Source organism: Lycorma delicatula, chromosome 12 (genome assembly GCF_047948215.1).
Source record: "Lycorma delicatula isolate Av1 chromosome 12, ASM4794821v1, whole genome shotgun sequence".
Lineage (NCBI taxonomy): Eukaryota > Metazoa > Arthropoda > Insecta > Hemiptera > Fulgoridae > Lycorma > Lycorma delicatula.
In genome coordinates, this window is record NC_134466.1 from 65,365,330 (window position 1) to 65,390,809 (window position 25,480).

General features: G+C 29.1%; 1 protein-coding gene across 3 annotated transcripts in view; it reads left to right on the forward strand.

Annotated features, from left to right (window-relative positions):
• Positions 1–21,397, forward strand: part of LOC142333413 (uncharacterized) — a 136,292-nt gene extending 114,895 nt beyond the window's left edge. For all 3 annotated transcript variants that reach the window (XM_075380466.1, XM_075380463.1, XM_075380465.1), the window contains exon 7: positions 18,499–21,397. In XM_075380466.1, coding sequence (XP_075236581.1) covers positions 18,499–19,620 — 1,122 coding nt within the window. In that variant the 3' untranslated portion in view covers positions 19,621–21,397. The remainder of the gene's footprint in view (positions 1–18,498) is intronic.
• The last annotated feature ends 4,083 nt before the right edge of the window (positions 21,398–25,480 follow it).

Below are 25,480 nucleotides of genomic sequence, written 5' to 3' on the forward strand. Positions count from 1 at the left end.
ACGTTCAAATTTTATTTGATTACTAGCATCCCTCGTCGCGGGTTCGCCCGTACTATATGCGTAAAGAACTTCAAACATTTGGAATAGATTTTTAGTAATTACGTGTGGACTGTTGATCTCAAGATTTATCGCTATTCACAATTACTTGTTAAAAGTAAAATGTTAAGATAAAATTCAAATTCCAAATTCTCAGATTCAAATTTTTAATAATCATATCAACATAAGTCTTGCTCAGCTTTGTTTTCCTTCGGACGCCGGTTTGTGATATTAAAAAAAAAATATATTTCTCAGGAGCAGGTAAACCTACATTAATTAAATTTAGAAAATCTAGTTTTTTATTTTACAAAATAAAAATTTTGAAAACTTCACCTTCAAAATGGCGGCCATCATAATTTTTATTCGTCAATATCTTTGTAATTGTTTGATAACATTTTTACTAATTACAAAATTTATTAAGCATTTTATTTTGAACAAAATGACACCTCACTTTTAAAATTCCGTTGACAAACAATCAAGTTGTAGCAGACAACCCGGGGCAGTACGCTTTTGGACCGTAATGGAAGCTGATAATTATTTTTTCTGTTTCTATTACCTCCTTTAAATGTAATAAAAATTAATAACAAATAATGATAGTAAATTAATAAAAATTATCAACTTTTAATATTTTAAAAGCCCTCGTATCCCTTCTAAGTTATATGCTTGGAAATGTAAAAATTTTAAAAACATTTAATCAAAGACAAAATTATATTCGTATAGATAATGTAGTTTTAAATAGTTATTTCATTTAATTCTGCAGTCTAAACATTTTATTTGCCTTGCCTACATAGTCAAAAGACCAAGAGAATAAAAGAAACGAACAGATTTGTTAGTTGTTCATAATATTACTAGCTCACTCGCTATCATCTCTCTCTTTCTAACATGAGTTACAAAACTGTTTTTTAATATACTGGACAGCTGTCGTTATTTGTCTATTAATAATGATTTATGTCTTTGGTTGTCTGCGGTGTCACTTTGTTTTTTAACGGTAATGTATTATACTACTGTAGTCTGCAGTTGCTTCATATCTTTTTTTCTAATGTACTTAAATCAGTTATATTCTTTCTAATAAGTACAATAACATTTCTTAAAAAATATCTTCACTTATTTGAATTATTAAAAAATCAACAATCATTTCTTTTTTTTTTTTAATATTTTTTTAATTTGAATATTTTTATATTTGAATTTATTAAATAAATCCCTTGTACCAGTTTAGTTAGTTACACTTTCTTTTTTATTCCTTTCTTTCCAAAAATAATATGATTCTAAATTATAATTTTCAATTATTATTAAATAATCAGGTGTTTCAGCATCTCTATCACGTACACACACATGTAATAATGCCTATGAAATTACATATAGTCTACTCATTTTTATAAGTACATAAAATTTTATTTCACTAATAACTTTTGATTTTTTTTCCCATATTTTTTTATTATTATTGAATAATTATTTATTGTAAAATTCTTTTTACAATCACGGGTTAATAATTATTAATAAATCAATATATTTAATTAAATAAAAAATAAAAAAAAATGGAAAAAAATGGAAAAGGAGATGTCTGATCGAACCGATATGCCTTCCCGTTATAGATCCAGATATTTCATAAATTGAATTTTCATTTAGGTTCAACTCTAGAACCGATGGAAAAAGTATCACTTGTGATATATCATTGAAAAGCTCTCGATGAACGCTTATTACTGCGGTTAAGAAAAAGTCCAAAATCAAATTTGTTTTGGATTTTGGTTTTTTGGATTCCTTAGATGTCAAAACCTGAAGATCGGCTGAAAACCACATATGCCCGAATCGGACCGATTATAATACTTTCCCTTGTAGAGCTACAGCTCTGCTACAGCACTACGTAGATGGGAAAGTGAAAACGCTAATATTGTGCAATATTAGCGTTTTCACTTTCCCATCTAAGTAGTGCTATAGCAGGAGCGCATGAATATTTCCTACCAAGTTAAAGCAGTGTTTATAATCAATCGTTTCAAAATAGAAAGGAAAAAATTAACATGTAGCGTTGGACTGTTTGTCCCGGTCTCTTTTTACAACTGTAATGCATGTAAAGATAACAAAGCACAAGAGATACCGGTTAGAGCAGCCTTCTATGAGAGCAGTGATGTTTACTAAAAAGTCCGTGTATCGAGCGTAGTAAAAAATCCATTGTCAGCTAAATATTAGTTGAATTTTTTCTGCAGACTCGGCATGCTGATATGTTTGACTCGATGAAGAAGGCCGTAGGAAACATATCATTTCTCGCATTTTTTGGTAAATCTGGCACATGATTTTTTATTGTTCTTGAGGATGGCTCTACTATTTTTAGAAGTAACTGGGATTCATTTCAGGTCATATACAACTTTATGCCCTTATGGAATTTAATCGTACATAAGAACGCATAGTCGTATTTGATGTAAAATATTAAATCAAATATTATGGATGTGTAATAATACATATATGTACTGTCAGAAAAATAAAATAATTTAAAAATATTAATATTGGAAATTTCAATAATCGATATCTTATGAAATAACATGGCATTTACAATCGGTGTTAGTAATATTCATTAAGTTTTTTAGAAAAAATTGAAAACGCACATTTTGAATATTGGTTGAATCTAAAGATTTTTTAAAAAATCTAGTTATCGGTCATTCAGTAAAGTTTAAGTCAAATTTTGTATATATACTGAGCATCAGGAATGCTGAATATAATAATCGATGTGATGTAACATTTTTTACATGAAATTACAGGCAGTGCATGCAAACAACATAGAAACCTGGCTGAAATGTGTTATTAAGCGTGTAAATAATACATCTTGATAGTATGAAACAATTCTGAGGCGGGTATCTTAGACCAGGTGAACAAAAATTCTCTTTCACTATTTACTAATTAGAAAAAAGTTAATAAAGAAAGGTTTTATTATGTCCAATTCACATCGGAAGAAGTGTTGTCTTTCTGTTCTTACGAGTTCATACAGCGTTTAACCGATGAAGTACATATCTTTTATTTTTAATAAAGTTTCATTCTGATTTATAAAGTCAGAACAAATATTAAAAGCTTGAAATTGTTCAGGTCATTTGTATTTAAAGGAAATACCGTGTTTTTTTGTTTAAAAAAAAAATTAAAAATTGCAGGCTTCAAATTACACGAATGCGGTTGCTATTCAGTTTTTCCTTTGGTGGCTTAAACATTCATAAAAATTTTGATCGAGTTATTGCCTAGTTTAACCCTAAATTGCTCAAAAATCAGGATAACACAGATAAAGGCACCGGGGACTGATCAACTTGACTCGGATATTTTCTATCATATGTTGCTATTTTCTATCAGAGCCGCTTGGCAGGCTGTTCTCGGGGTGCCTAAGCTAGGGTTGCTTTTCGACTTGTTGGAAGGTGGCTTTGGTGAGGGTGCTCTTAAAATCAGGAAAGGATCCGAGTGAGATCAGCAGTTATCGACCCGTCAGCCAAGTTGCTTGAAAGGCTGGTTGTGGAACGGCTCTGGAAAGCATCGATATGAACTCGCTTCTTAATCGAGGCCAGTACGGCTTCGTTAAAGGGGTTGGAACCAAGGATCGCATCTTAAATGCTCTTGCCGAAGTGGAAAGCGCCGACTGTAAATATGTTTTGGCAATTTTTACTGACATAGAGGCAGCATTTCCATCCGTATGTTGGAATTCTTTCTTTTTCCTGTTTAGCCTCCGGTAACTACCGTTTTTAGATAATACTTCAGAGGATGAATGAGAATGATATGTATGAGTGTAAATGAAGTGTGGTTTTGTACATTCTCGGTTCGATCATACCTGAGATGTGTGGTTAATTGAAACCCTACCACCAAAGAACACCGGTATGTGTTGGAGTTCAGTCCTCTATGAGTTGGAACGCCGCAATGTTCCCGTAGCCCTGCAGGCCGTAGTGCGTGACTATTTGTATAAGCGTACGGCTCTGTTTAGAGATACATACCTGTATCTCGGCTGTAGAAACGTCCGTCACCAGGGGAAGCCCGCAGGGTTCTGTTCTCGTTCACCTGCTGTGCAACCTGGTATTTGACGGATTTCTGAGACTGACATTCGCAGAAAGGGTCACGGCCCAGGCGACCCTCACATTAAGTATAAAGGCTGTGTGATCAGCCGAGTTAGAGTTCATTAGTACGTAAGTGTCTCTGATGCACAAGCTTAGGAGGATTGCTGGGAAGGATTACGGGCTATCGGGCCGTCATTTGTACACGGTGTACTGAGGTGTCTTCGAAAGTATGGTCTTTTATGCTGCGTCCGTTTGGGCCCATAGGTTGGACAGAAACAGAGCACTTATTCAGAATTTAATTAATAATAATTGTTTATTTAATCGGGTCGGTTACAATCCGACTTCATCTCTTTTTTTAATTTAAATACATTGATTTATAAACAATTATTAACCTCTGATTGTAAAACAATTTTTACAATAAATAATAATTAAATAAAATAAAGAATATGAAAAAATATCCGAATTTATTAATGAAATAAAATTTTATTTACCTTTCATTCTAAAAAATGTGTATATGTAATTTAATAGGCGTACAATTAGTCATGCGGTGTCCACGGTATTTTTTTTTTCTTTTTGTCTTCGTAACTTTGGAGACAATATTGGTGATGGGAGAATCGATCATAGTTTAAAAATATCAAATTCTGGAATTTTTAAAAAAGTTTCTAGTTTATTTAAATGTTTATTAATAATATTACAATAAAAAATCATCATAATTCACCCCCACCCCTTAAAAAGAAACCTTAGATAACTTTTTGTTGTACATTTTTCAGTGAAATTTTCTTATTTCTTCCATTTAACATACTAAATGAAAATAAACCTAATCGTTTTCTTGGAATGTGATTTTAGGGGTAGGAGAGCAGAAAAAGTAATAAAATAAAGATTTTTTTGAATTTTTTAAACTTTTTTCTTGAATCATTATTTTTTCACTATATAGAAATAATTAACCGGTGTCAGGAAAATATTAAAACAGCCTGACACCGGCCAAAAGCCGCAACTTCAAATACATTCTTAAGAACAACAATCAAAATATACCAAGTTTAACTAGGAAACCTCAGGAGTGAAGCGGTTTCCTGTTTCCTTCTTCGTTAAAGCTGAACGAACAGCTTCTGCTATATACCTGCGTTAAACTAAAATTCAGGTGATTATCAGCTCTACAAATGACATCTCTCCGTTCTCACTATGATCGCGGATGTAGTGAACATCATTACTATCAGAAAAAGTATTATCTGAATGACGGTTCTTGTACCTCGTTTGTTTTAAATGTGTTCGATGCCAAAAAATATACTGTAGTAGATAATAAATATATTTAAAATTTAAAACGTTCTGTAATTTACTGTATTTACAACTAAAAGTAATAAAACGCAATAAATCCACGATCGGAAAGGATTTTTCTCGGTTATAAAATTATATTTTCTTTTTTAATATTTATTTTATTTAAATAAGTATTCGGATATAACAAAAAATAGAAAGTAGTTTGTAAAAAAATATTCAAAATCTATTTGTTTATTCCACAATTTCTTTTTTCCTTATAGCTTTACAAAGAGAAAAAATGTAATTATTTTTCATAAAGTTAACGAAGATTCATTCCAGCCTAATAGAATTTAGAGTTATTATTCAAAAGCGATACCGGCAACAATTTATTATGCGTCTAATCTTTGTGATCGTAAATAAAAATTAGATTATGCCGAATAAAATAATCGTAATTAAATAAAAATATATTTATATACATCAGTAATAAGCGTTGTAAATGCAATAGATAGAAATTTAAATTTAAAAAAATGAATTTATAAAATGATACCTTGTAACCGGCCGCTACACTTCACTTTTCTTATTTTAAGGTTGGTATTATAAAAAAGATTTTAACTCAAGACTCGATGACATGAAGATTCAATACCGTCAACCGTTAAAGAGTAACGTTTAGCGTTCTAGAAACTTTTGCGAGAAAGAAAAATTAAAAGAAAAAAATTTTAATTTTAAAGTTTTTTAAACGGTGTTTCCGTACTTTTATTTAACGATAGTTTTCTGCGTTGCTGTTACAATAAGTTCCCGATAATTGTTTTCTTACTTAAATTTATTTTATTTTTAGTCGCCTAGCAAAGGCGTATTCTCTTTTCTTATAACGAGCCAAATTGGTTTTTATTCTAATTTCAATATAAATTTTCATTTGCCGTAGGAATCTGTAACCGGTTTTATTTTCTTTAAAGAATAATTTCCCACCGTCTTGACAAAATTAATTTTATTTTTAATATTTCCAATCGTAGAGATTAATTTGCTTAACGCGATCTCGTTAACGCTAAAATTACGTTTATTTATTTTTATTTTTTTCAGTGTCTGTATTCTTTTGTTTTACGAAAAGTGTAAGCCAGTTGTTTTTTGATTATTATTCTGTCCTTACAATCTTTTTAAAATGAAGATTGTTTGTAGAAAAAAATTTGGTCGATTTCCTTTCTACGTTCACGTATTAATGACCGTTTTAGTAATACCGTTGAAGTCATCTGTGTTTAACTTCCCGACTAAAATTCTGTCGATGCTGAAACAGCATAGCTATAAACAAATAGTATAACGATTTGGGTTTTGGGGCTTTTGTAGATGCTGAAGTTTGTAACCGCCGTTAGATAAAACAAATCAAAATAGAAATTTCTGGAATTGTATGTTCGTAGCGTACCTGTATTTTTATTAATTACTTCAGACAGACTCGACATAAACACTTGGAAAACGACTAAAAATGTTCTTTATGAGGTATTGATAGGATTCAATTTTTGAAAAACAAAGTCGAGGGAGGGCTAGTTTTCGTTATTTTTAATTTTTATATAGCGATTGTAGAAAATTGAGATTTAGTAGAATGAAAGTACGTATTCAAGTTTTAAATCGATCGGTTTAACGGTAGGAATATTCAACATCATTTCTAATCGGTTTTTGCCTTCTACCTCGTAAACGAAAACCAGTTTACCAAAAAACAATTGAAAGTTGCTACAAATAGTCGGTTGATTTTTCGTCTCCATTGGACCAGGGAGAATCAAACGATCCATTTTTTCGAATTATTTATTAATATTGCATCAGATTGAACCAACCGATTGAAAAAAATAATAATATTCCAGTAATAAACTTATTAAATCCCCGTAACATGGGGGCGCTGAGTAAAACTGAAATAGCTAAAATATAATTTTTTTTATACTTTCATTTTTGGAAACTGAAAGTCCAATTGTGTCTAGTATTAATGCGGGCAGAACGGGTACTTTTTAAAAATGTAACCTTAGGGGCTCCGATTTATAAATTTAATTACTTTTTCAACGTTTTTTTATAATTTTTGATAAGATTTTTTGAGATGACGGGCATCAACCCTTTGGTAATTTTTCTCTGTGAGAATGGAAATTTGAAGACTATGAGTATCGCCATGTCTGAGAGGGGTTCGAATCCAGGACCTCCAGATGAAAGGCTGAGACGCTACCTACCACTCCGCCACGGAGATGTGCATTTATCTGTTTTATTTATTCTGAAACTTATTTTATACCGATTTTTTTTTTGTCTTCAGTCATTTGACTGGTTTGATGCAGCTCTCCAAGATTCCCTATCTAGTGCTAGTCGTTTCATTTCAGTATACCCTCTACATCCTACATCCCCAACAATTTGTTTTACATATTCCAAACGTGGTCTGCCTACACATACCGATTATATTCTAGAAAAGGTATAATTTTTATGATAAATAAACGATTTAGTATTCATTAACAAAAATATTACGTTTACTTATATTTTCTAGTCGATTTTTATAATAATTTTATCATATAGCCATATATATTATTTATCCTATTAAATCGTGTAATTTTTTTTTAACCGGGACATAATCGAATCTTAGAAATTAAAAAAAATATCCGCTTTCCAGCACGCCGGAAGGTTGAGGTATATTTCACCGGTGCTAAGTAACGGATAAAAAGATTTCCATTTTAAAGTTAAGACAAATTTCAAATTTACTCGATACGACAATGGTTGCATGTGAAAAAAATATTCATATGTTTTACGTATGACAAACTCCACCTTAAAATTCCAGCAGTATTTTGGTCATTTCTTGCTGTAAGGTTGGTCATATCAAAAATTGTTTCAGACAAAAGTTTTAGGTAATGTTTAAAGGACTAACGACCACTTTAAACAGATTCGATACTGTGCTTATTAAGGGAGGTATGAATTTTTTGTCTTCAGAACCCCATTTTTTTCCAACCCCTGGGCCAATGGTTGGAGATATCAAAAAAGTTTACTTAGATAAGTTTTAGGTCCTTAGCCAAAGCCACCGGGTTGGTCTAGCGGTGAACGCGTCTTCCCAAATCAGCTGATTTGGAAGTCGAGAGTTCCAGCGTTCAAGTCTTAGTAAAGCCAGTTATTTTTACACGGATTTGAATACTAGATCGTGGATACCGGTGTTCTTTGGTGGTTGGGTTTCAATTAACCGCACATCTCAGAAACGGTCGAACTGAGACTGTACAAGACTATACTTCATTTACACTCATACATATCATCCTCTGAAGTATTATCTGTGAACGGTAGTTACCGGAGGCTAAACAGGAAAAAGAAAGAAAAAGGTCCTTATCCAAAGAACAGTAGAAACTTTAAATGTATTCGATGTTTTACTTAATAAGAAAGTCATGGCGATATTTTTGTTTTTTTTTTCGAAAAAGCCCCTCCATTTACTCTCCCGTGATCAGATTTTGTTCATTAACGAACTCGACCGATATTTTGAGTCGTTATATTTTATGTACCAATTTGAAATTGATTGGCGCAAAATTACGGCAATTATCGTGTCCACAAAAAGTGAAATATATATATATATATATATATATATAAACTTTTGGACTAGGTGGTTTTGGTGTCTGGGGGATATGAAACGCGAAGATATGTTGAAATTTTCCTGAAGTAGAATAGTCGATGAACAGATAGACCCGAAGTTGTATTTCACGTCAGACGAGACACGGATTCGTTTATCGTGACACGTCGATTCGCAAAATACAAGGTAACGAGTGGCTAAAATTCCTCACCGAATGTTTGAACGTCCATTTCGCTTAGAAAATCGGTAGATTATGTGCCCGTTTCTGATATTCGTATATCGAGGCCGATATTTTTTTTAACCGGACCGTCAAAACAGAAGTGTACCGTACAATTTTAAAATAATTGTATATTCGGTTAACAGATCGTGAAAAATAGTACGTTTTTATTCAACAAGACGGAGCAACTTGTTACATATCAAACTGTTCAGTTGTAGTCGTTTGTGCTGTTTTTACAGAAGAACGAACCGTCAGCAGAGACTGCGATTTTTTCCTTAGCAGGTATTTGAAGAGTAGGGTTTCCGAATCGATCCCCCGCAATATCGATGAACTGAAAGCGAACGTTCGACAGTAATCAATGCCGTTGACAACAATGTGCAAAACGCTATTGTTAACGTTTCTGCGACGCCTGACGCTAATTCAGGTGACGCTCAGTATCATCGCTTTGAAGATTTTTTACTAATATAAAACATATATTACAAAAATTCATAACATCACCACCGACAAATGTTTTCCAGTGATTCGTTTCAAAGCTACCGCAAAAAAATTTAAATAAATAATAATTACCTCTAAAATGTTTTCTCTATTTTCATTTTATACGATCGATTTTAGCATTAAGCTATTTGCTTTTTTATCTTTAACACTAGCCGGGCCCCACTGTGTTCATTATCCTTCTTGTGACAAATAACAATCAAACTGTCTTCGATTTTTAAAAACGATCACTGTATTGTTATCTCTGCAGAGCAACAGTTTGGTTAGTACAGGATTCGAAACGTTGAATGATCTGTATTGTTTACGGGTTTCAAAATAGTCGATTTCCATCTTAAAAATAGTAGTTATAGTCGGTTACTGTCCTTCGTACGGGTAAAAAAATATTTCCTACTATTTGATATATTTCCATGCGAGAAACTTGCAGACATTTGGAGGTAAGAGGGAGAAAACAAAAAGGACCTGATCCGGTCGTACAAAAACAATGTTGATGCAACATTTCAGAAAAGTCGGTTTAGTAATTTTTTGCGTAATAGAGTAACAGACTCTCAGAAACTACTAGATTTTTATATACGGTATAATAGATTTTAAGTTAATTTTGTTTTATTCTTTTAGAAAGATCGCTTTAACTTTTTTAAATTTTAAAACTTTTTAGAACGGCATTAATTTATATACAGAACGATTCAGTAGTAAAAGGAGACGATTTGGGAACCGATTCTAGATCTTGAAATAAAGAAACAAACATATGTCCGAAAACGTTTTTTGTCGTGTTACGGTTAGCGTAAATTTCGCGCGGATTTCAGTTCCCCGGTGAAATGAGGTCGTACTGAAATTTTTAAGGGGGTCATAAAAGGAGTAAACTTGACGGGTTCTTAAGATTTTCACCTGAAAAATCGAATAAAGCAGGTCCCAATATTGTATCTCCCATAGATTTTACGATAACCACCGTAAAACAGAAAAATTCAGTAACGAAAAACACATTTTTTAGGTTTGAAGTACAATAACTTTGTTAAACGACTGAAAAATGCATAAATGTTATTAAGAAAACGTTTAGAGAACTTAATTTTGAGAAAATTGATGAAATGAAGTACGAAAAACAAAAAAAATATTAACTTTTATTATTAAAAACAAAACAGAACAAAATTTAATAGAAAACAGCGAATGAATTTTTGAAAATTAAAAACTACTTTTTAGCGTAATAAATTTAGATCGCAAATAACAAATTGATTTGTAGAATTTAATAATCTTCGTGAGAAGAGTACACTTCACAGCACTTGTGTTTCATCAGAACGCCGACCGGTACAAGCCGATGAAAAGAAAAAATTCTTCAAGTAGTACAGTTTAGTTCTAAAACGAGCACGCGAAGAATTTCTACGCTACTCGACATTCTGCAAAGTACAGTGAGGACATTACACGCTCAAGGACTGAATCCTAGTCACGTCCAGAAAATAAAACACCTCCAGCTTGGTGACCGTGCCGGATGAGTTTTTTCAGCGGGTTAACATAATTACCTTTAAATCGCGTTCGTACTATTTTCGGACGAAGCTACTTGTATCCGTAACGGCGTAAACAACACGTGAAATCACATCGGTGGTGTGAAGAAAACCACACGCTCCAGTCGGATCAAATTTCCAGCCGTAATTTTCGATGAACGTTTGATGCGGCACGATCGACAACAAATTAGGCCCTTTCTTACTAGACCGTGTCGCGGGGAGAAATTATCTTAAATTTTTAAACGATGTATTTTTTTGCTTGAAAATTTGTCATCGGCGAAACAAATTGAAATGTACTATCGACTTGATGGAGGTTGACTTTGTTATTAATAAAAAGTGCACATTAAAACAATCGCATGCGCGCGCATAGAAATTTGATATCGCATATCACTAAATATTTAAAATTAAATAAGTAAAACGAATGAAGATTGCAACAATGGAAAAAGAACTGCTCCCTCTGTTACACTGTAAGTCGTGGGTTGAATTGCCGCCTAGTTATGGTAAATGTAAATAACAAAACAATCAAAACGTAATTAATAGCTGAACCTACTTAAAAGTGAAAAATAAAATTAATTACTCGATTTCCGTAGCTGAGTGGTAGCGTCTTGGCCTTTCGAAAAAAAAAATTATAAAAATATATAGATAAAATATAATTTTTTATAGGAATAGAATAAAATAAGTGTACTGTGAATTTCTTATTCTGTAGTCTTCAATTAGTCATTATTTCTAATTCTGATGCACGGCTTACACACATAACTTAATTAAAAATATTTATTGTATTTAAATATAATATTTATTCGTTTACTTAATTCAATGATTATAACATAGTAAAAACAACTTATACATTACGATAATATTACAATTTTAATTATAATAAATCTTTATGATTTATAAATTTCTTCCACATCTGATGATATCCATCCTTTTTCCCTGCAAAAAAAATAAAAATTATATAATAATAACAACCTTTTTCTTGTTTATTTGTTGGTTCTTTTATGTTTTGGTTATTTGAGGATGATTTTTTTTTTGTTTTGTCTTTTGATTTTAAGTTGATTCCTTTGTTTTTGTTTGTTTTTTTTTGATGTTTTGAGTTTCTTATATTTTTATTTTGGTTTAATTTATTTTTATTTTTTCAGTTCTATGTGATTTATAAGATTTTATTCTTCGGGGTTTTTTTTAAATCGGTTTTTTAGTTTTTGTTATTTTAGATATGGATTAGTTGATTCGGGTTGATTAGAATATTTTGTTTCAGGTGGTTTAGTTGGATTTTTGCAATGGTTAGGTTTTTTTTTTGATAGGTTTACTTTAAATATTCTTAAGTTTTATTTTTTTATTTTTTATTTTTTTTTGTTCGGATAGCTTAATTAAAAGCCTAACATTGAAATTGTTATTATGAATTTTTTCTCTGGACATTTATAAAATTTATTTATTTATACATTGAAAGTGTATTGTTTTTTCTAAACTATATAAATAAGAATAAAGTGATTTCACTTGAAAGGTAGTTAGCGGCTCCTTTACTTTTTATTATTTTAACTGGATATAATCAATTTTTTCATTAACAGTGAATAGCTTCTATTTAGCTTCAGTTAAATTGAGTATGAGGATTATCCTTAAAATTAAGTCGAAATTAATTGTAATTTTACTTCTTTACTCTATTAAGAGAAATTGATTATTCAATAATTTTTATTTGCAAAGTAAATGTTATATTTAACTATTCTCCTTAGTTTCTTCATTCAAGTATTCCTATTTTTCATTCATGTATAAGTCCTATAATTAGAATTAAGATTGTAATTGTTGATGAAATTATTCATTCTTCACATAACCCAAACAGCACAAGTGTTGTTAAATCCAAGAAAAAAATAAAACTTAAGATTTGTTAAGAAATCTTAAGAAAAAATCTAAATTTCTTAAGTTTTCTTAAGAAATCTTAAGAAAACTTAAAATTTGTTAAGAAACTTAAGATTTGTTAGCAAAATAAATAAGACGGGGGATATGTACATAATTAAGAGCAAAATTCAAAAAAATTATTAAAAAAAATTACTATTAAATCCAAATTCAGATTTAATCAAATTAAAAAATCAAAAAACAAAAATTAATGTAACCCATAATAACCTTCTTATAACTGCATCTTGACCTAACATAAATCTTTAAAAAGAAAAAGAAAATAAATTTTCATTACACTCAACGACAGAGATATACAAGAAAAAAAAGGTACAAAAAATCGTGGAATATCATTTAAATTACAGGTTCCTCTAAAAAGATTTAAAAACCGCCAGATCTATTAAATTTCAATTATAAAAAATGTACTACCTTAGAAAAAAATTACTAATTAAGAATAACAGGGTATCTAATCCTGGTTTAAATTCAAATTTACATAGAAAAAAAAAATTATTGTATAAATTTCACCTAAATACAAAATATTAAAACCAAATAAGACTAAATTCTAAAAAAATTAACTTGAACCTGAGGAATAACCGCAAATGCTGGCACAACATTTTTTGGTTCTAAAAAATATAACTTAAATTAAAAAATTAAATTAAAAAACCTTAACACTGAAAATAAAAATTAACCATTAAGGATATTTAACCTAACAAAAATTTACATGCGTTATAAATTTAAAGCCAAATTTTAAAACAAAAATCAAATTTTTTTTCAAAACTATATTTAAAGGGGACCTTAACTAAAAAATTATAAACAACAAATTAAACAAATTACATTCAAAAAAGGATCTCCTCCCTTGTGCAAATATAACTTCAAGCTACCCCTAACTGAAGTTAAATAAATTATAGCTTAAACCAGTAGTAAAATCAAAAGCTAATAATTTAAGAAAAAGAAATATTAAATAAAGCTACCCCTAACATTATCTAATTTAAATAAAAAACAGTAGTTTTAATAAATAAAAGTAAACTTAAAAGTTGATATCTAAAAGCCACACAAATAAAAGATAAAGTTACCCCTAACATTATCTAATTTAAATAAAAAAACAGTAGTTTAAATAAATAAAAGTAAACTTAAAAGTTGATATCTAAAAGCCACACAAATAAAAGATAAAGCTACCCCTAACATTATCTAATTAAATAAAAAAACAGTAGTTTAAATAAATAAAAGTAAACTTAAAAGTTGATATCTAAAAGCCACACAAATAAAAGATAAAGCTACCCCTAACATTATCTAATTTAAATAAAAAAACAGTAGTTTAAATAAATAAAAGTAAACTTAAAAGTTGATATCTAAAAGCCACACAAATATAAGATAAAGTTACCCCTAACATTATCATAATTTTCTATAAAAAAAAAAAAAACAATGGTTCAAAATATATGAAAGTAAACTTAAAAGTTGATATCTAAAAGCCACACAAATATAAGATAAAGTTACCCCTAACATTATCATAATTTTCTATAAAAAAAAAAAAAACAATGGTTCAAAGTATATGTAAGTAAACTTAAACAACAATAATATTAAAATCATAAATAACAGTAGTATAATAATAAATTTGTTTTTAAAGAACCAAAATAAATATTTAAATAAAACATATGTAATTATTTTACTAAACTAAACCTTAAGATAAAAATTAAACCATGAGGTTTTTTTTTTTTTTTTTTAATAATTATATATTTTTAAATACACTTATTATAATATAATTATATTCCTTAGGTTTTTTAAACTTTAAAATTTATTTAAATGAATAAAATTATTTTTAATAAAATCGTATTTGATTTTAATTAGATCCTTATAAATTAAGTATTTAATTAAAATTAAAAATGATTTTTATTAAATATCTTATTGATGTATTTAATTAAATAATTTATTTTAGATGATTATTTTTACAAAAACTATTTTACATTAAAATAAAAATCTATATTATGTTAAAATCTTTATTTAAATATAAGAGGTTATCTATTATATAATAAATTTTTTAATTTATATAACACTTATGAATTAAAATATTATATTTAATAAGATTAAATATTAAAGGGAGAAATAGATATATTTAAATAAATATATTACTATATATAATATATATATTATAATATAACTATCTTTTTTCTTTTTTGTAACATAATAATTAATCAATTGAATGATATAATATAAATATCTTATTATAACGAAAAAATTTTTGTTGAAAAATTAAACTCAAAAATTGCAAAAAATTGCAAAAAAATTTGCAAAAAAATGCAAAAAAATTGCAAAAAATTAAAAATAAATCAAATAAGCAAATAATGTACTGTATAAAAAAAACGATATATAAAAAAAAAAGGGAAAAAAACAATGTTATTTATAAAACTCGTCTTATTTATTTCTTAACAAATCTTATAATAACTATGTTTTTATAAATCTAAAAGAAAATGATTTGAAAAAGATTATTGGGTTAAACCTAGTAAAAGTTAGTTGCTTTTATATGGATTTAAAAACTACACCGTGCATACTAATAATTTGCGTTGGTGGTAGGGCTTCAATAACCATACATCACATGAGTGGTAGGCCTGAGTGTAAAAGGCCATGGTAGAGTTGCCTTATTGTTGACTAGTCGGACAAATTGCAACATACACATTAAAAAAAATAGAACATATATATTTATATATATGTATTTTTATTGGCTTTTGTAATTTTCCATAGATAATAAATACGTATGAAAAAAAAAATTTATAATTTATATTTTTTTTTACAAGGTGTAATTTATTATAAAATAACTTATCTACAAGGTTTGCAAAAATATTGCATTTCCTGATAGGGTGAAAACAAGATTTCTTCATTTGTTGGATATTCCTTTCAGTTTTAGCAATTAGACAGAGATTTTTAATTTTATTGAAATACTGTTTTTAATCTTTTATTATTTCTTTATTTAATTGGACAATAATATTATTATGCCCTTTATTTTTTCTCTAAATCTTTATAATTTTCTCATTTATTATTTTTCTTATATATTTGTTTGATGAAATGAAATTTGAGAAAAATCTAATTTAAGATTCTACTTATTTACTTTTGTTTTTATTCAATTTAATAAAAAATACATAATGAACTAACTAGATATGATGGTGACTGAAAGATGTGAATCTACATCTTCTATTTATAAATAGAAGAATAGAATATTAGGAAACTTGGAGAACCCGATCGAATGCCGTGTCTTACTCCAGATATATCATAAATAGGCTTACAGATAAAATTATCTTTTTATCCTACAGAATTCTGTTTGGAAGAAATTAATGTATCAAAGATGACAATTTATTGTTCGGTCCACAAACAGCAAATTTTTAAATAAGTTGTTGGGTGTTAACTAAATCAAATGCTCAGCAAAAATTAGTATAAATTGCATCAAAATAATCATTTAGCGCATCAAGTATCTCCCATTACACACAAGTTTGTTTGTGTAGATTTACCTTCCAAAAAAACCATCTTTAGTGAAACTATAATTTTTTTTGCAAGGTGTAATTTATTATAAGATAACTTATATGTGAGGTTTGTAAACACATTGCATTTGCTGATAAGGTGATAATTATTAATATCTTATTTCGCATTTTTTAAATAAATGGGCACATGTAGCAAATTTTTCAAACACTAGGAAAAAGAAAAGTGCTTAATGAATGGTTTAGAAGAGCTTCGTTAAAAACCACAAAAATGGCAGAGCATTTCTTCACTAAAAGAGGAATCATTAATTCGTCAGATGACCTCTTTAACATCATTCTCAGTTAATATAATCTTACTCCAGGGATCATTACAGTTAAATGTAATTTAGTCTAGGAAAATTCATTGTTAGTAGACACTCCCAAATTTTTTTTTTAGCAAAATGTTCTTCAGTATTAGCATACTTATTTTCCAAAAGCATATGAGGTGGATAAGACCTATCGTTGTCATTTTTTTTTTAGCAAATTAAAAATTTTTGTAATCATTTGGTAAAGATTCCTCAACTTTAACTGTGTAATTTAATAATAGATTTTTATGACTAAGAGTATTGCACACACATTGTTCAGAAATAATTATTTGTAACAAGTAGTTTTATATTTTTTAGGGAGCTTATGGAACATTTTGTTATTAATAATAGTGATAATAAGTACTCTAGAAAAACACTATGAAAATTGCATTTCTTGTATAAGTACTTTTGGTGTATGACAATCCATTGTTGTAATTCCTCTGGAAAAATTTCTTCATCATGAACATCAAATTCCAATCAAGCATGGTATTTTTCTTATACTACAAAATTCCATTTCTATGTTCCGTGTAAAAGCTTCAAGATTTTTTGGCAATATAAAAAAAAATATATATATTATTTGAAATCAAATTCATTTGGTAGATTTTGTGTAAAATTTATATTTTTATAATCAGGCTTGTATTTACCTGGTATAAGATTAGAATTCAAAATATGGGTCCTTCCATGTTGAATCAACTAGGTGCGACCACCGAATAGGATGTTCATGAAATTTTATGTGAATAACCTTTTGATATAGTTGTGAGAAAATACTGACTTTCAGATCTCTATCATTAACCATTTTGTTTTTAGAGCCCTTCAAATTTGCTGAAAAATGGTTTGACTAGCGGCAATAATGTTACATCGAAATAACTTTGTTATTTATTAAGGTAGAATGTTAAACTTAAACTTATTTTAAAACTTATTTGATACTCTTTAATATAATATACAGCAAGCCTATGTTTACATGAATCTTTATTTCAATCTTGTCGTGTTTGGCATTTGACCTTGAATTTTAGAAAAACAGGTCCTCCATTTTTTATGAAAAATATATTTTATAAAATAGCTATGCATATTTGAAACCAGGACTGCTTTGGGATTAGGAGAAAAAAATATGTATCAATGTTTTAGCAAAAAAAAACCTTTCTGGGGAGTTTTTAGTTGGTAAATACTTCAATTTTTGTTGTCTGAACTTGCAAAATCAAATAAAACGTCTTCCAAAAAGAAACTGAAAGTAATGAGGTAGTAATATTTGTTTTATCTCATTTGTGTTTTCTTGTAATAAGAAATAGTATACTTCAACTCAAAAAATTGGCTAATGATGATGTCATGCAGTGAGTCTACATCATCAGTTTAGTCATAATCTGTGTCCATTTTTTTAATGTAAACAATATTAAATGTGACCTAAAATATTGTGATCAATATGAATGTAGAAGTAATAAATATATTGACATGTTATAAATTTGCTAAATAATTAGTTTTGTTGGTTTTCTTAAAACGTGCATTTCATAATAAAGTTTCACTCAAGATTATAAACATACTATAAAATAAGTAAAGTTCCTTATTATACTAAAGTTAACTCGATGATTAATTAATATTCAATACCATATTGATTATGAATATATGTTTAAATTATTCAATTTTTATATATATTTTATGGCTTTTTGAAAGATAACACTTATTAATGTTATTGTAATTAAAATAATTTTTTATTAATTCATAATTATAACAAAAAATAACTTAATTTGCAGGTTGCTATGGATAAAGGAACCATCAAGGGAAGTACCAAGAATTTTATTACTAAGAGCATAAATTATTCGTTAAATGATGGAATTATAAGTGAAAACTCCATTGAATGTAATTGTGCATACGGCGATGTAACGATAGAAAATTTAATAGAGAATATAAGTAGTGAAAACAAGTTGCTCGAGCAAAAAGGAAAAGAATTTGTTTGTGAATATTGCAATGAAAGATTCAGATGTAACTGTTATTTAAAGAGACACATTAACATTCATACTAAACAGAAAAATAATAGTAACTTTTGTCAAAAGTCATTTAATTTTGAAAATGTTTTAAAGAGACATCTTAATAATATTAATACAACAGAGGAAAATTATGTTTGTAACTTCTGTCAAAAGTCATTTAATAGTAAATCCCATTTAGTGAGACATCTTAATATTCATAAAAAAGAGAAAAATTATATTTGTAAGTTTTGTAAAAAGTCATTTAATCGCAAAAGCTCTTTAAACAGACATCTTAGTATTCATAAAAAAGAGAAAAATTATATTTGTAACTTTTGTCAGAAGTCTTTTCATCATAGTTCTACTTTAAAATTACATTTAAATATTCATACTAAGGTGAAAAATTATGATTGTAACTTTTGTCAGAAGTCCTTTAATCGTAAATACCATTTAAAGACACATGTTAATATTCATACTAAGGAGAAAAATTATATTTGTAACTTTTGTCAGAAGTCTTTTCATCATAGTTCTACTTTTAAATCACATTTAAATATTCATACTAAGGAGAAAAATTATATTTGTAACTTTTGTCAAAAGTCATTTAATGATAAACGCGCTTTAAACAGACATATTAATATTCATACAAAAGAGAAAAATTATATTTGTAACTTTTGTCAGAAGTCTTTTTATCAAGTTTCTAATTTAAAATCACATTTAAATATTCATACTAAGGAGAAAAATTATATTTGTAACTTTTGTCAGAAGTCTTTTTATCAAGTTTCTAATTTAAAATCACATTTAAATATTCATACTAGGGAGAAAAATTATATTTGCAACTTTTGTCAAAAGTCATTTAATACTAAATACAATTTAGTGAGACATCTTAATATTCATACAAAAGAGAAAAATTAATTTATAACTTCTGTCAGAAGATGTTTAATCGTTTTTCTAATTTAAAGTTGCGTATTAATTTACATCCCAAAAGGAAAAGTAGGTATGTAAATTTTGCCAAAAGTCTTTTAATTGCAGTTGTGATTTTAAAACACATTAATTTCCACTTAAAGAAAAAAAAAAAATATTTGTAACATTTATCAAAAATCTTTTGATCAGATTTATATTTTGGAAAGACATCTTAACAATATCCTTATTAGAGAATCATTATGACCTTTTAAGAAAGTTGATTAAGGAAAAACATAATAGCATTCTTTAATATGTGTATAATTTAAAACTAGTATGACAACATTTTTCTAATGTTTATAATGTAACGTTACATTTTTCTCATTTTTGTATGTTATAACTTAAGGCCGGGAATTTCTATCTTGTTTGACTGAAACGCAGATTTGTATATTACTGTAGTTTATAATATATGATGAGTATGTTTATGAACATTTTAAGCCCTGAACCATGGCAGTCAGAAAATTTGGTGTAAAAAAGTTGTGTAAAGTTTACAAGTGAGACTGTACAAATCACAAGTTTAAATGTGTTTTCTTGAACATTTTTTTTTTCAAATAACACTGATCTTGTATGAATCTATAGCCTCATTATGATTTCATATTAAGTTTAACTTCACATCGTACATGAGTAACATGTACATTACATTTGAGTAATGTTTTCAAATATTAAAACCAAACTAGCTTGAACAAGCAATAATATTCAGATATAAATATTATTAAGAATATTTTTTTTTTGAATGAAAAAGGTTTTTGTTCATTAAGACTAAAAAGTAAAAAATAAAAATATGGCGCAGTTTTTATAACAATCTTTTCGAATAAGTATTTATAAACATTTGCTGTATTTTAAAATATATTTTTTGTTTAACGAGGTTGTTTAGTATATGTATATACTTTATTTATCTATAATAAAATTACTCGAGTTTTAATTCTTTGAAGGTTCAAATTTGGACCGAGATGACCTTTAAGGGTTAATAAGATTAAAAATAAAAATTAAATTTAGAAATCTTGTACAAAGTTATCTGAAAAATGATTAATTATTATCGTTATTATAATCGTAATCGTAATTATGAATTTATTTCATAATTATTTCGGTTAAGAAGGTGCGGCAGCTTATTAATTTTACACATACTATTTGTTCCGCACAAGAACTTCCATTTCTAAACCACCCTGATGTATTCTCCAACTCCCAGTTGTTTATTGATGTGTCCTTCTATTCTCAACAACTTTTTAATGTTTTATAGGTTACTGAAAGAAGAGAAATTTTTCCTCTGTAATTAGTAACTTCCATTTTGTCTCTTTTTTGTGAAGAGGATGAATTAGGGCATTCTTGTGGGATTTTTTTCTCTTTTCAAAATGTTTTCTAATAATTTTTCTAATAGATCATATGATAATTTTAGAAACTGCAAAGTTATTGGGTCCTCACCCAAATGCTTCATTATTTTTTAGATATCTGATTATATATTCTTTATTTCTTGTTTATTCGGGGATTTGTGTTTTCTAGTTTAGTAACGGGTTCCAGGCAATGTAGCTGTTCTCTGCGTTTTTTCCAGTTTGAATAGTTTTTTTATAATTTGCTAAAATTTTACTATCGCAAGCTATATTACTTAAATTAAAAATATTTTTTCTTATATTTCATCTGTATTTAATTTCTTAGAAAATAATTTTCTTTGTGAAATAGACTGTTTTATTGTAATAAAAATCTCAGTTTATATAAATTTAAGTTTTAGAAATATGTTTAAAATACATAAATTGTGATCACAGAAAACAGGATGCTTCTTTATTTTAAATGTACGTCATTCCTTTTCATAAAAACAAATCAGTTGTATTTTAGTGTGGCTGAATGAAGTTTATTACTTATCTTGGACTAGGTGTGATGATTAAAACTATATTAAAGCTATCCACTTTGTCCAACCTACATGGCGTGAGTGGTACTAATGTGTGTCTATATGTACTTTGGGGTTTGAAATCTTAGGTTGGTTTTGAATTTGTTAGTACATTAAATAGATTATTTGTAAGTGCCTGCAAATATTTTCAACCTGTCTGTTTTATAAAAGATAAAGTATGATTTATCTTTTGTATTTTGAAATGTTTTAGTATGTTTTTTAAAAATGACGTGTAATCTTACCCTTTTCATTTAAACTTTTTAGTGTTTCAACGATGGGGGGTTTGAGTGTGGTGGCCTCAACAACTATCAAAAAATAGATTGTTATGAATTGTTGCATTTATAAAAATTTCATTTTTCCATTGTAATGGTTGAATAGTTATTGTTACTGTGTGTGTTTATACATTCTTTATTTTCTTGTTTAGGCATTTTGAACAATGTTAAAGATAATTTGTTACAGTGTTTTTTTTTTGTCTTGACTCAGTTTCTTTGTCTTTACTTCAGTCCATTTCTTTCCACAGCCATGTTCTTTTTCTATTTCTTAACTCATGATTGAAAATTAATTTTCTAAAAAGATCCTGTTTTAAAAATCTTCTACATTTCCTACTTCTTGGACATGCTTTTTAATCGCTTCAATCTGATTTATTTTGTTTTTCTTTCAGCAGAAATCTATTAATTTTTTCAGCGTTCTATTATTACTCTTTAAAAAGATGTGATAAAAGAAACAGTATTTCTTCTCAATGCTTAGTAAATGTTTTCATATTTAATAGAATTGCAATTGCTGGAAAGTGATTAATGTTCAGCCACGAAACAAATTCATAAAATAGTGAAATAATAGCGGTTTATAATCTGTACAATTGAAGAAATCAAGATTATAAATAAAAAAATGGGATACATTTTTTTATTTTATTTCATATATAGACAAATGAAGAGAATTATGATGGGTTAATGATGTGCTGGAAAATGATTACTGTTCAGTATTTTCACCAATTACACTATGCGAGGTGAAGGTTTGTCCCCCTGCCTTTGTCAACTGAACTGTTGGCTGGCTTAAACGAGGTGGTTGAGCAGGGTTTATTGTACTATCTAACCAGATGACATCATCTGATTACCAATAACGTGACACATATGAAATGCAAACAAGTTGGCAAGGAGAAAACTTTCAGATTGTGTATTGTAATAAAATACCAATAAGATAGTTGGATTTTATAACTTGTACAATTTAATACATGAAAATAATAAATAAAAAACAGGGGTTAGATTTCTGATATTTTTTGCAAAATAGTTTGTGTAATTCATAATTTTTTTTCAGCAAAAACAGCTGCTGTTAATAAAGCTTTCATTATAATTACAGATAGGTACCTTAATATGTGGCCTATAAGTCTGCCTCTTCTTTTAACTATATTTTTCCAAATGCCTTCTTTCTTCACCAATTTGCTGTAACACCTTTTCATTAGTCACCTTATCCACCCATCTGATTTTTAACATTCTCCTATAGCACCGCATTTCAAAAGCTTCTAATAATCTTTTCTTCTTGGGTATTCTAATTATCCAACTTTCATTACCGTACACTCCAAATATATACTTTCAGAAATTGTTTTCTGACGTTTAAATTAATTTTCGATGTAAGCAAATCATATTTCTGACTGAGAGCTTGTTTTGCCTGTGCTATTTGGCATTTTATATCGTTCCTGCGCTTCATCCACCTTTAGTAATTCTACTTCCCAAATAACAAAATTCTTTTACTTCCATAATCTTTTCTCTTCCTATTTTTATATGCAGTGGTCCACCTATGTTATTTTCTACTACATTTCATTTTGTTATTTATTTTCATGCAGTAGTTCTTGGTTAGGATTTCATCCATGCTGTTCATTGTTTCTTCTAAATCTTTTTTACTCAGCTAGAATTGCTGTATCATCAGCAATTTGTAGCATCTTTTCTTTTAATCTGTTATTCTTATCACTGTTATGTTACGTTACTGATATCACAACTATGAATGATCTCTCAATCTTTTCCATGATTTTATTAATTTTCAGTTATTAGATGTATTATCAACATCAAAACAGCTGAACAGCCAGGTCTGTGCCACACTTACTGACACCACATCGTGTTCATAAACAAATTTTTTTTTAGCAACCTGAGTTACATTCTTCTCTTTTCTGTAATAAAATTTCAAAATCTATCTTGATTATTTTTATTCACTTTCTAAACAAATAACTTTAATACAGTAATAACCTTCTAAAAGTACTGTGCGATATATAACGTTTCAAAATCGAGCAAGTGTTGACAAATTTGACATTACCTGAGTTATGTAATCGTAACCCATTCAGTGGGAAAATATGATAAACATTTTGCTGAAACATAACATTAAAATATATATTGTAGTGATATATTTATCATGAGATTATTATAAATTTGACATCATTAACGATGAAATACATGCTGATCAGAATTGCACAAATAATAAGGTAGTGCTTGTAACAAAGTATATGTCTATGAAACAACAGTCAGGTTGTCGAACAATGTTTCCAATTGCCTTGGCTAATTGTGAAGCCTTATATATGAAAGAACAGAGTGAGCGGTTTAAATAAAACCACATAAAACTTAGTCCAAAAAATACAGCAAAAACCCTATTGATTTGTGGAAGATGTATGTATACACATATTGGCCAGCATTTTAATTCCTCCAGATTGGCTTCACATAAATTCTTTGAAAATAGCCCCAAAAATATCTGTAAAGTGGACAGTGGGGGCATTACATTTTGGAGATTACCAAAGTTGAGGTGCAGCAGGTTATTTGTAGTTTTGCAAGACATAAAGACTCCTGGGTATGATGGGATCACCATGGAACCGCTTGTTCGATGTCAGCAATGGTGTTCTCACAAGAGTTTTAGTTTTGAATAGGTTATTCTTTATGAGCTATTTCTCGCTTTACTGGAAAATGGTTCTGATGATTAACCTCTTATTTAAAGGGGATGGCAAGGATCCCACTGACTTCATACAGTCCTCTAATGTTTCTGTCAGTTCTTGGAAATGTTTTTGATGGTGCCGTATTTATGGATTAATGAAATATTGACCTCACACAAACTTCTGATGGAGGATCAACACAATTTCTGTCCAGGGAAGGGAACTGAGGAGGCAGTCTTGAAAGTCATGGATATAGTTACCAGCTCCCACATCAGCTAGTGCATTTAACAACTTTGTGGCCCTCGGCCTTGTATCATTTGCATCATCGGGCGTGTACTCTTAAAGAGATAGGGGTGCCACAAAGTTACTTTTGTAACCGAGATGTATTAGTTCATGATGGAGGCTTTGAGGTGAGCAAGATGCTGTCCAAGGGGTGTCCCTGAGGCAGTGTGCTGGGCCCTCTGCTTTAGGTTGTGGATTTTGATTCTCTTATGCTGGTTAAGGTTGCCCAGCGGATGGTGTATCATCACTTATGCAGATGATGGGCTCCTGCTAGTCAAAGCAGATTTGCGGAATAAGGTTAAATTCTGGGCAATGCAAGCGTGTAGGATACTAAAGGCGTGGAGTGTTTAGCGCAAAATGTCAACTGCAGAGGGATGGACGAACATTCAAATTTTAAAGATTTCTATGCCCAAGATGAAGTTTATGCTTCTCAAGGGAGCAGACAGAAGCATTTGACATTCAGTCAAATGAACACCTGATGTTTGACTTCCCTGCTCTTTGTTTAGGGGGGCGGCGAGAGACCAGGCCACCCTGGAACTTAGAGGTCATGGGGAAAATTGTCCACTCAAAAGCGGTGAGTCAATGTGGCGAGAGCCGTATTGTCGGACCGTGTGTAAGTTCTCTGATGCAGTTGCTATGTTCAGCATGCATCAGTAGTTTACCTAAGGGAAAAGACACCTACCGCAAAGTTCGTAGAGCTTGCTAAAGCTCTTGGATTACTTTGTATTGTCACCAACTGTGGTGAAGGA